Source organism: Akanthomyces muscarius, chromosome 6 (assembly GCF_028009165.1).
Source record: "Akanthomyces muscarius strain Ve6 chromosome 6, whole genome shotgun sequence".
NCBI classification, from domain to species: Eukaryota; Fungi; Ascomycota; class Sordariomycetes; order Hypocreales; family Cordycipitaceae; genus Akanthomyces; species Akanthomyces muscarius.
Window position 1 is genome coordinate 3151679 of NC_079246.1, and position 13735 is coordinate 3165413.

Sequence of the window (13735 nt, forward strand, 5' to 3'; positions counted from 1 at the left end):
AGCCCGGCTGCGGTGGGGCGTCAAAGAGTCGGGATCGCCACGTGACCTTTCACTACTGAACCTGTATAGACCTCAAGGTGCTTGTTTCTGCCTTAGGTTGACAAGTCTGGCAGCTTGTATCGTAGTTGGGCTAATTAGCATCGACATCTGGTACTTGGCAGTTACACCTGCAAGATAGCTGAAGCTTCAGAAATCACCAAACCATCTTGTCATACAATCTCCAAACTCGAAGCTGTCGTGCTTGAAACAAAAGTGCCGCCGAGTCTGCTTTACCCAATCTGGCATCCATTCCCGCCTCCTACAGTTTGCCGTCAGTCAAACAGCAGCCGTGACACCGTTTACACGCAAACAGAGGAACACAAATTAACCAAGAGGCACACTGCACATTTCAGTGTCACTGACCGATAACACTTGTTCGGTAATGGATTCTTTTTAGCTAGTCGGTCACTGCAGTACTCCGCCACCTACATACACAGCCATGAACTCGACATGTCGCCGCAAACTGCCCGATGATACAACACAGCTGTGCTAGCTACTTTTTTCCTACACCTCCAATTCTGCCACACCGCGCCACCTGGCTACCTTTCGGCTCTCATTCAATCCAAGCTCATCATCTAACCGCCGTGGCTGATTTATACGGCATGGCTGATATCGAAACCATACACAGTCAAGGGCATCTGGCCGCTAGCCCCGTCAGCTAGGCGGCGGCCTCGTGTTTGGTGCCTCTCTAGATCGACAGCTTGACCAAGGCACGGCTGACCTGAAGCCAACGACGCCTTGTTTTATTTTCGGTTACCGAGTTGGCCGGTGGCTGTAGCCCTGCGTGTATGCAGGTTGTAGCCTGCCTCTGCCAACGAGCTTGGTGCTTTTTATAGATGCTCACACGGGCAGCTTATTCTCGCATCAGTCTTTCACCTGCGGCATGCTCCAACGTCTCCGACGAGGCTGCGATCTGTGTTGCATTGGGATCGACGTATCCACCAAGGCTATGCGATGGCATTGTCTGTTCATTAGAGGCATCCTCGTCGTCCGTCTCGCTGCATCTCATGTTGGCCCTGTTGGGATTGGACTCTCAAGACAGGCCGTGGGACGAGTTGCCATGCTGCACTGCATGCCTGGCCAAAGTCTAATCCCCACAGCATGAAGATCAGGACAGGCACAGCCATGCCAAGTTGCGCCAAGTAGCACCAGCAGAGACAGGGAGTTTGCATCACAGACTATGGCGTACTCCGTCCACTGTAACTGCGGGCTTTGAATAAAGGAGTGCCAGCGCCAGTTGCAGGTTTCTCGTCGACAATCCGTATCAAAGTACCGACTCTCGGCATCTCGACGTGCGACGGAACGCGCGCCTGCAGGCGCGGGCGCTAGGGACCAATGCAGACACATTTTTCTCACGATATTGCCGGTATTCAATCCCCTGTCGCAAGAGGGGATCGCGTCGACTAACAGGCATGACTATTCGCTTTCCCCGTCGGTGGCCGCTCGTATCGTGTTGAGCAAGTGGGAACCGGCCCTGATTTGTGGTGGAGGATGTCTGGCCCAAGGTCGTCTGCCAGAACGCGGCGCAGCGGCGGCCCACTGTAAATTTAGATGCGCGACGGGGCCAGTGGCTACAGCGCATTTAGTGCTGCGACTCTGGCGACGCAGTGCCTGTACATGCCCTGATACAGGTGTCAAGCCGCCAAAGAGGCCGCTATTTCGGGGATGGGCCCCCCGGAGCACCCCTGTGACCGCCACAGAAGCAGCCAAGCAGCCCAGCAACACTCCTCGTCGTCATTCTTTCAGCGGCCATTCTAGGGCATTGTGCGCCCAGCCTCACCAATCACCCACTGAAAAATACCGTAAACCCGCTGTTCGCCTGGCTGCCAGAATGCTCTGCCATGCCTTGCCCATTGCCCATCCCATTGCCTGACCATCAATTGCCATTCCCATCCCATCGCCTGCGACGCCAAAACCTCGTATTCCTCTTCTTCACTCTTCATCGGCCAACATTCAGCGCCTCTGCATCCGCCCCGGCTCTATCGCTAATCCCGTTCCGCTACTTATTGCTCTCGGCGCCCGCCCTTTTTCTCCTCGCTCCCTCAGGTACTCGGTCCATCCGCCGAGACACGAGGAATCCTCCGGCTCCCAGCCCATCCATCCTCCGACGCCCAAACGGTCGCAAACGGCACCAACGACGGCCACCGTCTTTTTCGCTGTCCCACGACTCGCCGGCTAGCTACTCACAGCTCTTGTACTCTGTACCTGCTGCTACTGTACCTTTAGCCAGATATCCTTCAACTGGGCTCCATCGCGCATCTCACCGCAGCCTTGTGACGCAGCCTTATTCAGCGCTCTCGGCCGCTGTCTCGCGCCCTTTTTCTTGTTATTCTTTTTGTGCTCTTTTCCATCCTACTCTTCAGCACCGAAAAGGACGCCAATCCACGCCGACCGGCCGCGCCTCAACTCTTCTACGACGAACACCCTCGCCCGCTCTCCCCGACGCGGCCGACAAAGGCGATTTACCGTCTGCTAGGTAGCTCGCATCAGCCTGTCTCTGCAATTGCGAGGCTCCTTTGACTCTGCCGACAACAGCTGATTGCTGGCCTGTTTCCTCCTTCGTCCCCGCCGACGCAATACCCTCACATACCGCCGCCATGGCCGCCGCGAACCCCCAAAATGTCATAAGAAGGCAAGCATTCTCGAGCTTCTTCCAATTCCTATCTGTTGTAGTTGGAGGCCATCTTTCTGCGCTTCATGCTAACAACCGCGCTACAGAAAGCTCGTCATTGTCGGTGACGGTGCCTGCGGCAAGACTAGTCTGCTAAGCGTCTTTACGCTGGGCTTCTTCCCAACTGTGAGTGCCCCAACCCGCCATTGCCAATCTCTGAGATGATGCTAATCCATGTAGAACTATGTGAGCTTGCCAGTGCTCGTTCTCCGACCGCATTACTAACCCGACCAAGATCCCGACCGTCTTTGAAAATTACGTCACCGACTGCCGCGTAGACGGCAAGTCTGTCCAGCTCGCCCTCTGGGATACCGCCGGCCAAGAAGACTACGAGCGACTGCGCCCTCTAGCCTACGCCAAGGCCCATGTTATCCTCATTGGCTTTTCCGTCGATACCCCCGATTCGCTCGACAATGTCAAGAACAAAGTACGTACCACGACCCCGCGGCTCCCGAGTCGCCCGTCCCCTTACCCAGCGTCGTCAGCCAACTTTTACTAACAAGGCCGCACCACGCAGTGGATCACAGAAGTCATGGATATCTGCCCGGGCGTCCCTATAATCCTCGTCGGTCTCAAGAAGGATCTGCGCGAAGACCCCGTCGCCATTGAGGAGATGCGCAAAAAGTCGCTGCGCTTCGTCACCACACACGACGGCGAGTCCGTCGCCCGCGAGGTCGGCGCCAAGCGTTATCTCGAGTGCTCCAGCCTGAGCGGTGAAGGTGTCGACGATGTGTTTGAGGCCGCCACACGCGCCGCCCTGTTGACGTTTGAGAATGGCGAGGGCAGCGGCTGCTGCGTTGTCTTGTAATGCTTGCCCACCGCCCTCCCAAGATTTCTGCGCACCGAGGACCATGCGCCAGACTGTACCACTTTACGAATCAGTATACACTCGGATAATAACTCTGAAAGGCCAATCAGAGCCGGGGTTGACAGCGTCGCGCACAAACCTGCGCAGCTTGGATACGCGAATCTAAGCAGACGCCACTTACCCAAACACGCGACTACAGGATGAAAAAGCTACAACTCACCGTGTCCGGTTCCCCTTTGTTATATAGCAAATCTGTCTCTGGCTCTCCATCTCTCTCTAAAACTAATTAGCATATCTGGTCTTTACGCAGAAAAAGAATGTTCCATTTGCCATCCTTTGATCTTGTGTTTAGCTGCTGTTTTACAACTAACAGGCCGCGGTAGGTGAAACCGGCGCCGCCGGATATAGGCAAACAGTGGTTTCCGTCGTGTTCTCTTTCCCTCGTCGTCTGCTGTTTTTATCCATCATTTGACATGTTTTCTTGGCTTTGCTGTGAACATGTTCCCATAACCACCGGCCTGTCTTTGGGTTAGGGTGGCACATTTTCCTGCTCGACAGTTGCGTCGACTAGCAATTTACAACATCACCCAGCCTAAAAAAGAACCGCCTAAAAGTGCAAAGCCTGGAAACACCGAGCCTGGAAATTGGCACTTTCTCCGGACGCATTAGCAATCGGGTAGCCATGGTGTCAATCATGTCCCCAATGTCAAGATATTCAGCGATAGTACTCAGCCGTGCTCAGCCCCAGCATAATACGGTCACGACAGCTGTCACATTTTCGTCAATGCTCCTGGTCTACAAATTTTACTAAACAGGACAGAAATTGATATAGCAAACTGAGTATTAATGATACACGTAATCTTGTCAGTAGGCGTAGATGGGACTTCCCACCATACCTAATCGCAGCTAAAACACTACTTTGTAGTATACAATCCAACAAAGCTCCTCCTCCATTTCCAATCTGTTGAGCCCTCCAATTACCGCTTCCACTCGTGGTTCCACGCCTCGGCCGCTGGCGTCTCCGTCTGCATACGCGCATACTCAATCGGAATCGCGTCGCCGTTCCACACGCCCTTCTTCTCCATGGCCACGCGGTACAGGTACCCCTCGCCGCGCTCGCCCGGGCCCGTGGCCGTCCGCAGCGCCTCGCACGCGTTCCACATGCCCGCCTGCATGCGGCTGCGCTCCTTGTGCTGCGCCTCGTGCTGCTGGCGGCGAAACAGCTGCCACGCGCGGTGGATGGTCCAGTGGCGCAGGTGTCGCTGGCGGGCCATGCGCAGCGGGGGCGGCGCGGGTGAAAACATGTTTTGCTTGAGCGTGCGCACCTTTTTCGCGCTCTCCGTCAGGCCCGTCGACCGGCCCTTGGCCTTGCGCTTCGGCGTCGAGGGCTTGAACTTGCCCGCCGCGCCGCCCTTTTTCATCATTTGCGGTGTCGCCTTGCGGGCGAGCGAGGCGGGCGTCGTGGCGAAAGATCGAGCTGTGTTTGAGAGCATGGTGGTCGTTGTGCGCGGAGTCGATGTCGGCAGCAGCGAAAGGCCGCCAAAGAGTCGCGTGATGGAGTGTGTCGAAGTCATGGTGGAGCAATTGTCTAAGGAACAAGAACCTCACTGTGTTGAAGTATCGCTATCTTCGGCCTCAAGCTTTTCCCTGGCCTTATTTTCCCGTGCTATGGTTTTATCGTTCTTTCTCCCCGGCGGTCTTCCACGTGGACGCTTAGGCTTAGCGCAGTCGTTTTGCGATAGTAGCGGATCGAAGCGCAGCACTTTGGGGTCGATGGTCTCCGGATACTCAGCGTCTGGGTCACTCTCAAAAAGTCCGTTGGCGCAGACCAACGATTTAAAAGTTCGGTTGCGAGGCTGTGTTACTTGAGCAGCGACTTGGGCGCAGGCCAACGATGCAAAAAGTCGGTTGCGAGGCCGTGTTTCTAGAGTAGCGTCTCGGGCGCGGCTCAGCGATGCAAAGGGCCAGCTGCAAGGCTGTGTTTCTGGAGCAGCGTCTTGAGTGCAGGCCGACGGTTTAAAAAGCCGTGTGCGAGGCTGTGTTTCTTGAGCAACGTCTTGGTCGCGGTCCAACGGTCGCTTGCGAGACTGCGCTTGTCGAACAGCGTTTTCGACGAGGGACGAGTGTTGGAGGTCTTTTTCCCAATCCTGATTGATAGAACGTAAAACAGCGCAGTCCTTTTGTACTTTTTCGGCAAGATCAGGATCGGCAGTCGTATTGTACTGCCGCCGTGGATGGTTCGGGTCGATGGTGAAGCTCTCCTGGGCAAAGTGGTGGTGCAGCTCCTGCGAAATTGAGTTAGTCAGATGCCGGAAAAAAATGTGGCCGCCCACCGAGCGCCGGCTCACCACTCGACCACTTACCAAGATGTTATCAGCACGAATTCTCGCATCCTGGAAAACAAAAAATCTATCCTCTTTGAAGTCGCTCAGCAGGAGATTGAGCCCGGTCTCGGCCTGTCGCATCGCCTCCAAGACCACCATCTCCTCCATTGTCATGTCTGTGGCTTGGAGAACCATCGCGAACAGCTGGACCAGACCTGGTGCTATCTGGAAAGGCATCATGGCCATCAGATCCGCAAACTCGGTCATGACTAGGCTCTCGCGGAACACGTTGCGAAGATCTTCTGGAAACGGCTGATTCTTGGGGAAATGAAGATCCCAGTACCAACTAATGAGGCGGAGATCTGATGGAGTAATCTCGTTCATGCGAGGACCTATGTTGGCTACCGAGTCCGGGTTGCCAGCGCTGGCAGGCCATTCGACAAAGGTCAACGTGGCAACGATGATGTGAAGCACGCGTCGGTGTATTTCCTTGAGGCGGGCCATGTGCTCCTTCAGGTGGCGTGGGACAAAGCCGCAGTATGTAAAGTTCTTTCGATCTCGTTCCGGCCTATGCTCAAGCACCCTGGTCTCGAGATCGTGACGTCTCTTGTCGCCAAAGCGAACAAAGTTCCACTGTCCGCTCCGGGCGTCCGAAAGTAGCCGAGAGTATTCTTGCTTTTCTATCTTCAGCTCAGCGTCATTCCACTCATTCCACTCCCTCCACTGTTCTTTCTGAACGTCCAAAAGTTGCTGAAAGTATTGCTGCTGTCGCGGCCCCAAGCTCCCGGATTCTTGCTGCACCAGGTCTGAGATTTCGAATGTGTTTTCGGATTGCCGCGGGTTTTCGAAACGAAAAATGTACGACCCCGGGCTGTATCCGCAGTAGTAACTCATGGCGGAGATCCGTGTCTTGACTTTGACCAAGACCGGTGCCATTGAGAGACCCTCACGTATGTCTATATTCCAACTGGGGTTCCATACGTATTCCTTGAAGCCTTTTGCAAAACAGCCCAGCTCCTCAATTCTTTTACAAGCTGCTTCGTCTTGATCTGCGTCCCGCCTGTTTCTGACTTTGCGATCCGTTTTGACGAGGCGATTGAGAGCCCTTGAGTATTTTTTGCAAAGGTCCATGGCGTCAGGTAGCGCCCGTACCGCTTGCAAGTGCTTCTCTCTCTCACGGAAGACTTTCATCATGTAAGTAAAGTCGCGTTCTCGGTGCAAGGTTTCGTTTTCCTTTGTCGTTAGGTCTTCGACAATGGCGCTGTATCGATCGTCCTGGGTGGTCTGATTGACGAAAAACACTTTTTCAAGATTGTGTAACTTAATCCAATCTCTAAATGAGGCAGGCTGTGGGTAAAAACTGCAAAAGTGGTCAAGAGCTTGTTTCATGAAGGTGCTGACGGCGTGCTTTAGATTTTCTGGAACCATATGCCGTGCATCGTGCCATGCACGGATCAAACCCTCTTGGTCAAGTATCATGCGGCCATCTTGTTTCTTTTCGAACATGGCACGTTGAAAGATCTGAATTACTGGTTGACTCCAATCATCCAGATTTACCGGTCGAGTCCAAGGGAGCAGCTCAGCCATTTTGACCGAAAAACTTGAACCTAATTGCCAAGACGTGATCAGGAGATTTAAAAAATAAGGTGTGCAAATGCCTGCGTAGTGTTGTTAGTCAAAAGGGAAAACCAAAAATTGGTTTCTTAACTTGATACCGCCGGAGGCTGTGTTGTCGATGCAAAGCAGCGTCGACGTTTCCGGCAGGCTTTTTTCTGGGTTGGCACATTTATAGCCATCCGACGACACCATGAACGATGCGCGGGATGTCAAATTAAGCTTATGTGGCGGCTTTTAAACAAGTCAGCCACCAAATGCCAGAAAGTAACTTTCGAATGGATGCGTCACTCAGACGAAGCGAGGAAGCGATAGAAGCAAAGGGATATACATAATACTGCTTCGATGCCGTGATTAAAACTGGATGAAATCCGAAGCATTACCAAAACAAACTTTTAAGCACTTCTCAAACCCACAACCACGCAATGACTCTCGCGACTTCCCCATCTGTTAACACGGACAGCCCCCCATCACATAAGGCGGCAGGACCTTGGACACACTGGCCAATGCGTCAGAAACTCCAGGCTTTGATTGATGAACGCAAGAAAAAGCAGGGCTCGTCGACTCCTAGGAAGCACTTTCGTTTCAAGACTGCTCCGGCCATGGACTGGCAGGAAGAGTCTCCGATGGCCATCGTGACCTCGGCAGCGGAAGGAGCACACGACTCCGCCGCCACCAACGAGACAAACACTGACTCAGAGATGACGGACAGTTCGACTGAAACTGCGCTCTCTTGCAGCAAAGATACCGGTGACCTCGAGGGTATGGACTGGGAGCCTTCCTCCTGCATTGACCAATCCAGCGACACACTTGTTCACAGCACAGACGAAGATTCAGACATGTCTGGCTGATCCATGGATACAAACAACGACATGGCAGGACAGCTCTAGTATCTGCAAAAGTATGTATACCCAACAGAAGGACTACACAACAGCGGCCTAACTGGATGAAGAGATGGTTCGTTCAATCTGCATGTGTACTCTAGAAATAGCGGACAATTCTTTAACCTGCATGTTTTTCTCATTTTCCTCGTTCTGCATCCCTGATAAAGAATGGTAAATGGTTCTTTCAATTTCGACTTTTTTCTGCTTTCACATTCTCATTATCTCGGTTATTATGTTCATTCACACTGGTCAGTCAATGCGCACATTGGCTGCAACAGTCGACCTTGGATGAGGGACAAGAATTCTTGCCACAACACATTCGTAGTTTCGGCGCATTAGTCACCGCTCTCAATAGTGCCCCTTGATTGGATTTAGATCCCTAAATTCACCGCGCAGCGACTCGATGCCATCCCTCCTTACATCCTCCACTAGCTTGACCACCTCTGGCGCAATGATATTCTCGTCGAATCCAAAATACTTGTACGCATCTTCCCCCGGCAGACTCTTGCCAAACGACGCCATGGAAAACCCTGCATCCGCATATCGCTCCCACCCGTTCACGGCGTAGGCTTCGATAATCACACGAGGGGCGTGGCCACGATACTTTAGCACCTGGCGTTTATACTCGAGTGGCTGGGCATCAAAGAGGCGTTGGCAGGGAAACGACACCACGCGGGCGCGGATACCGAATTTTTCTCGCAGCACTGTGCGAGTTCGGACGGCAAAGCACATTTCTGCCCCCACGCCGAGAAGCGTCACGTCGGCGCCGGGCTCCTCGATGAACACGTAGGCACCCTTTTGCACGCCCTCCCGGTCAGAGTGCTCCGGATACTGGGGCAGTTTCTGGCGGGAGAGCGAGAGGAGAGTGGGTGTGTTTGTGGCCGCGAGTGCCGCAGTAAAGGCACCGGCCGTCTCTTCGGTATCGCAGGGGCGGATGTAGAGGATGTTGGGCATGGCGCGGTACAGCTGGGCCAGCTCAATAGGCTGGTGCGTTGGGCCATCTTCGCCAGTGCCGATGGAGTCGTGCGTTGCAATGTGGATGGCCTGCAAGCCTTGGAGGGCTCCCATGCGCACGGCGGGGGCGGCATACTATCAATTATTAGCCAAAGTAAAGAACGCAGTGTGAAGTGGCAACACACGATGTAAAACATGAAGAAGCTAGATGTCACAGGGAGAAATGTGCCTTTGTTAAAGGCGGCGATACCATTCGCGATCGCGGCCATGGCATGCTCGCGGACACCGTAATGGATGTAGCGACCCGAGTAATTGCCATTTATACCGCACTCGGTCTTCAATTCAGGCTATTGCTGTCAGTGTTTGATGGTTGATCGGGACTGGATGCTCTCACATGCTGAAAATCAACCTTGTCTTTCCAAATCATGGCCACAGACGGCGACAAGTCGGCAGTGCCCACCATGAAATTGTTTAGGTTCGCTGCGAGTGGATTGCAGATCAAGCCAGCCGACTGCCGGGAGGCAGCCGGGTCTGAAGAAAAAACTTCTCTGCCGGGAATCATTCTTTTCCAGTCGTTTGGGAATGTTCCGTCCATGCGCAGCTTCAGCTCGGTGTACAGTTGTGGGTGCTGGTTGCGGTAGGTTTCGAGAAGAGAACTCCAAGCCTCCACCAAAGCGTCGCCACGAAATCTTATATCCGTAAAATAGGAATAGACCTCGTCATGGACGACAAAGTGCTCATCTGGACTCATGCCAAAGGCCTGCTTGATGCTGCGCACATCGTCGCTGCCGTAAGCAGCACCGTGTGCTTTGGCGTCGCCCGCAACCTTGCTGCCAAGACCAATGACGGTACGAATGTTGATGAAAGTCGGCCTATCAGGTGACTCTTTGGCTTTGAGCAGCGCTTCCACGATACCCTCGACATCGTAGCAGCCGTCTGCAACCTCCAGGACATCCCAGCCGCAGGCGCGCATTTTGGCATTGACGTCTTCGGTGTTGCACAGATCGACGCTGCCATCGCATGTGATTTGGTTATTGTCATAGATGACGATAAGATTATTGAGTTTCCAGTGTCCAGCTGCCTGGAACGCCTCGAGAGCGACACCCTCCTGCAGACAGGCATCACCAATCATGCACCACGTGGTGTTGTTGACGAGCTCGTAGCCGGGGCGGTTATACGTAGCTGCGAGGTTCTTGGTGGCCATGGCCAGACCGACGGCGTTGGCAACACCTTGACCAAGAGGACCAGTCGTGACTTCGATGCCCTCGATTTCAATCTCCGGATGGCCAGGACAAAGGGAGTCGGAGCGCGCCGAGTGATACGACTTGAGTTGTTCAAAGGTCATGTCCTTGTAGCCAGCCAGATGCAGAAACGTGTACTGAAACAGGCAGGTGTGTCCGTTTGAGAGCACAAATCGATCGCGGTTAAAATAGTTCGGGTTATTCGGCGAGTATTTCATGACATATTTCCACAGAGCGATGCCAATCGCGGCCATGCCCATGGCGCTTCTGTCTAGGGTATTAGTTGGCGATGCTGGGCCGGACAGCGGCGGCAACTCACCCTGGATGTCCGCCATTGAACTGCTGGCAGAGGTCTGCAATCAAGCACCTGAACTGATTCAAGACGAGGCTGGCTTTTCGGCGGTCGTCCTTTTTAAAGGTGACGACAACGTCTGTGCCCTGTGGTTGCTTGCCAACGGCGCCGGGCGACATGGCTTTGTAAATTGTGAAATTTTGTAAATTGATAACAAGACAGACGAGATGAGCCTCAGTATCGTGTAGAGAATTCTATGGCCCGACACAGAAAACAGGATAAGAGCTGCTTTTCTACGGCCAGGAGCTGGAGCCGGTGGTCCTCGGGCGCATAGAGATGCCCTGGTGCCGAAACGGGAAATTCTGGCTAGAGCCGCGACCGGTCGCCGCCACGCACTAACTAACAGACCCAGGACGGGCGGAATGCCGAAGATGGCGAGTAAATCAGGTACATTATATCCACCTGGTATACCAACGGGAATAAGGGCAGTTTTTGTATGTTAGACCCTTCGCTTGTGAGGCAGGCGTCTAAGTCGACTGCTTGGCAGATCCAAGGCTCAATCAGAACGCAAGCCCTGAACACTATGGACGAGGCTGGCAACACTTGGGTACATGTTCCCGCCACTTACGGTCATGCAACTATCGTCAAGCTTGTTTTAGAGCAAAATCACTTCCACATAGATCAGCAAAGACTGGATGGTTTGACGCCTCTTATGCGCTACTAAGGGATACCACAGAGTCGCTATTAATGCGCTGCTGGCAGCTGGCGCTAATGTCAATATTACTACTTCGCACGGCTGGTCGACTCTTTGCACGTTGATGAAGCATGGAGCAGAAGCCACAGCTGTTACCTCGGATGGCTCCACGCCACTACACTGTGCATGCCAGAGAAGATTCAGCACTGATCAGGCCGTTACTGTTCAAGTACTACTAAACAGTAGCGCCGGCATTGGTGCGACGATGCATAATGTCCAGACTCCATCACACGTGGCTTGCAAAAACATGTCGTAGGGATTAGTGCAACTGCTGCTGGCCACCGGAGAGGCAAATGTGAATCTGAGGGATAACGCTGGGAAGACAGCGTTGAGCGAGGCCGCCGATGCATCAGAGTCACTGCGCGTTGTGCTACAGGACTGAGGCGCAGTAGAGTAGCCATGCATTCTAAGAGAATACATTATCCGGAGATTGCTGATGCCCAAGTTGCATATCGAGCTCGGGGTCTATCAAGCGACGAGACGGGACCTGGAGTGTCTTGTAACGATAACTTATCTACTAAATCACATTAGGTCTGCTTCTTGGAGAGTAATTCAGGTCGAAGTTACAGGGTAGTACATTGAGCAGTATCATAAGCAGTCGGTAAGAGTTGAACTTGACTACGCGGCTAACAATGCATCTTCGCTCTGTTGTTATTGCTTGCCCACAAAGTACTGAACAGCCTCGTCGATAAACTCGCCCACCTCCTTCGGCCGGCTCAGCATGGGCGAGTGGCTCGTCGGCATGCCGCGATCCGTCACATCCGCGCCGGCGTCGCGCGCCATTTGGACTGTCCACCCCTGCAGCTGCACCGGCAGGGCGTGGTCGTCGAGCGTCCTGAGATACCACGTCGGCACCTCCTGCCAGCCAGCGTACGCGTATTCACCACCGTCTGTGAGCGCAAGCTGTGACTGCTTAGTGAGCTTGGCAACCCACGCCGCGCCCTCCTCCTCGGGCAGGTCGTGGTAGAGCATGTCGCGCGGCTCTGCGACAATGTCGGCAAATCCCGTCTCGTGGTTGAGCTTCCACGACGGCGGCGGGTCGCCGCCCATGGCCTCGAGAAAGGCGACGCCGGTGGCGGTGAAGCCGGTGGCTATCATGACCAGGCCAATAACGTTGGCCCTGATGTCGGCGCGGCCCTCGGATTGGCGCGAAAAGCCCTTGACGGCGCTGTTGCCGACCAAGCCGCCGTAGGAGTGGATGACGAGTACAACGTCGTTGCCGAGCTCAGTCTCCTGACGGATAACCTGCTGGACAGCCTTGACGTCGTCACCGAAGGTGGCAGCAGGGTTGCCCAGCGTGGAAGGCAATGTGATGGCGATGCTCTTGTAGCCCTTGGGGTTGACTTCTGCAATGACCCTGTCCCAGGTCACTGTGCTGTGCCACGCGCCAGGTACAAAGACGAGAGTTGGTTTGGCAGCCATGGAAACAAATTGAGCTTTGACAGTTGATGAATTTGAGGTATGAAATGTATAGCTGATGTAGTTGAACGGCGTGTGCTCGATTCACGCGTCTCGACTCATCTTTATACTTGTTCCAAGACGCATTGGCCCTGATCACGCAGCAAATTTCTCACGACAGTATCCATAATGCCCTTCTTTCAGCAAATCAATCACGCCTGTATCCGATTTCTTTTCGTGAAAGTCGTTGATGAAGCTCATCTTGTGAGGCTGTAGGCGTTTCCGGTGGGTTTAATCCGACGGCCGGAAGTGGGATTTCTCCGGGCCGCGATCTGGTGCTTTTATGGAACCTCCTAAAATGGGTACTGCGCCTGGAGCTGCCTAATCAGGTCGCCACTCCCCGTCCTCGTGTGAAGCGTAAAAAGATGCCTTTTCCACCAGCACGGCATCTCTGAGCGATAAGGGCCCATCGGGCATCTCAAAGCGCATCTGCGAGGGAAAGGGACGACGCCTCCAATCCTCGACGGCATAGAAGAGATCCCTGTCGTTTTGTCTCTTGTTTCTTTCGCGCATCTGCAGACGGGGATCTCCCCTGTCTTCCCCCCGCCCGCCACGTACGGGGACCAACCCCGCGTTGGGCTTGCAGCTGCCCTTCTCACGCATTCATCCTAGACTAACCATCACGCGGCGTACTTATCAGGCCACCGCCAAAAGGCAAGGGGCCTGCGCCTCCGCTTACCGTCCTGCGGCCGCTTC

The 13735-nt window shown here is 54.0% G+C and overlaps 7 protein-coding genes across 7 annotated transcripts; 3 read left to right on the plus strand and 4 right to left on the minus strand.

Moving 5' to 3' along the window:
- Positions 1-2636: 2636 nt before the first annotated feature.
- LMH87_001119 (uncharacterized protein) lies at positions 2637-3518 on the plus strand (the record flags this gene model as incomplete). Its single annotated transcript, XM_056199145.1, has 5 exons — positions 2637-2671; positions 2758-2836; positions 2891-2896; positions 2946-3137; positions 3228-3518. The coding sequence occupies 5 exons, from the start codon at positions 2637-2639 to the stop codon at positions 3516-3518; spliced, it is 603 nt and encodes a 200-aa protein (XP_056056020.1).
- Positions 3519-4495: 977 nt separating this feature from the next.
- On the minus strand, positions 4496-5092 carry LMH87_001120 (uncharacterized protein; the record flags this gene model as incomplete). The annotated part of the gene is made up of 1 exon (XM_056199146.1): positions 4496-5092. The coding sequence occupies one exon, from the start codon at positions 5090-5092 to the stop codon at positions 4496-4498; it is 597 nt and encodes a 198-aa protein (XP_056056021.1).
- A 30-nt stretch (positions 5093-5122) lies between these two features.
- On the minus strand, positions 5123-6736 carry LMH87_001121 (uncharacterized protein; the record flags this gene model as incomplete). Its single annotated transcript, XM_056199147.1, has 2 exons — positions 5123-5803; positions 5882-6736. 2 exons carry the CDS (start codon positions 6734-6736, stop codon positions 5123-5125), a joined length of 1536 nt encoding a protein of 511 aa, XP_056056022.1.
- Positions 6737-7179: 443 nt separating this feature from the next.
- LMH87_001122 (uncharacterized protein) lies at positions 7180-7447 on the plus strand (the record flags this gene model as incomplete). Its single annotated transcript, XM_056199148.1, has 2 exons — positions 7180-7191; positions 7256-7447. The coding sequence occupies 2 exons, from the start codon at positions 7180-7182 to the stop codon at positions 7445-7447; spliced, it is 204 nt and encodes a 67-aa protein (XP_056056023.1).
- A 515-nt stretch (positions 7448-7962) lies between these two features.
- Positions 7963-8515, plus strand: LMH87_001123 (uncharacterized protein; the record flags this gene model as incomplete). Its single annotated transcript, XM_056199149.1, has 3 exons — positions 7963-8218; positions 8277-8357; positions 8409-8515. 3 exons carry the CDS (start codon positions 7963-7965, stop codon positions 8513-8515), a joined length of 444 nt encoding a protein of 147 aa, XP_056056024.1.
- Positions 8516-8688: 173 nt separating this feature from the next.
- Positions 8689-11006, minus strand: LMH87_001124 (uncharacterized protein; the record flags this gene model as incomplete). Its single annotated transcript, XM_056199150.1, has 4 exons — positions 8689-9429; positions 9480-9641; positions 9689-10802; positions 10855-11006. The coding sequence occupies 4 exons, from the start codon at positions 11004-11006 to the stop codon at positions 8689-8691; spliced, it is 2169 nt and encodes a 722-aa protein (XP_056056025.1).
- A 1226-nt stretch (positions 11007-12232) lies between these two features.
- On the minus strand, positions 12233-13003 carry LMH87_001125 (uncharacterized protein; the record flags this gene model as incomplete). The annotated part of the gene is made up of 1 exon (XM_056199151.1): positions 12233-13003. The coding sequence occupies one exon, from the start codon at positions 13001-13003 to the stop codon at positions 12233-12235; it is 771 nt and encodes a 256-aa protein (XP_056056026.1).
- Between the last annotated feature and the right edge of the window lie 732 nt (positions 13004-13735).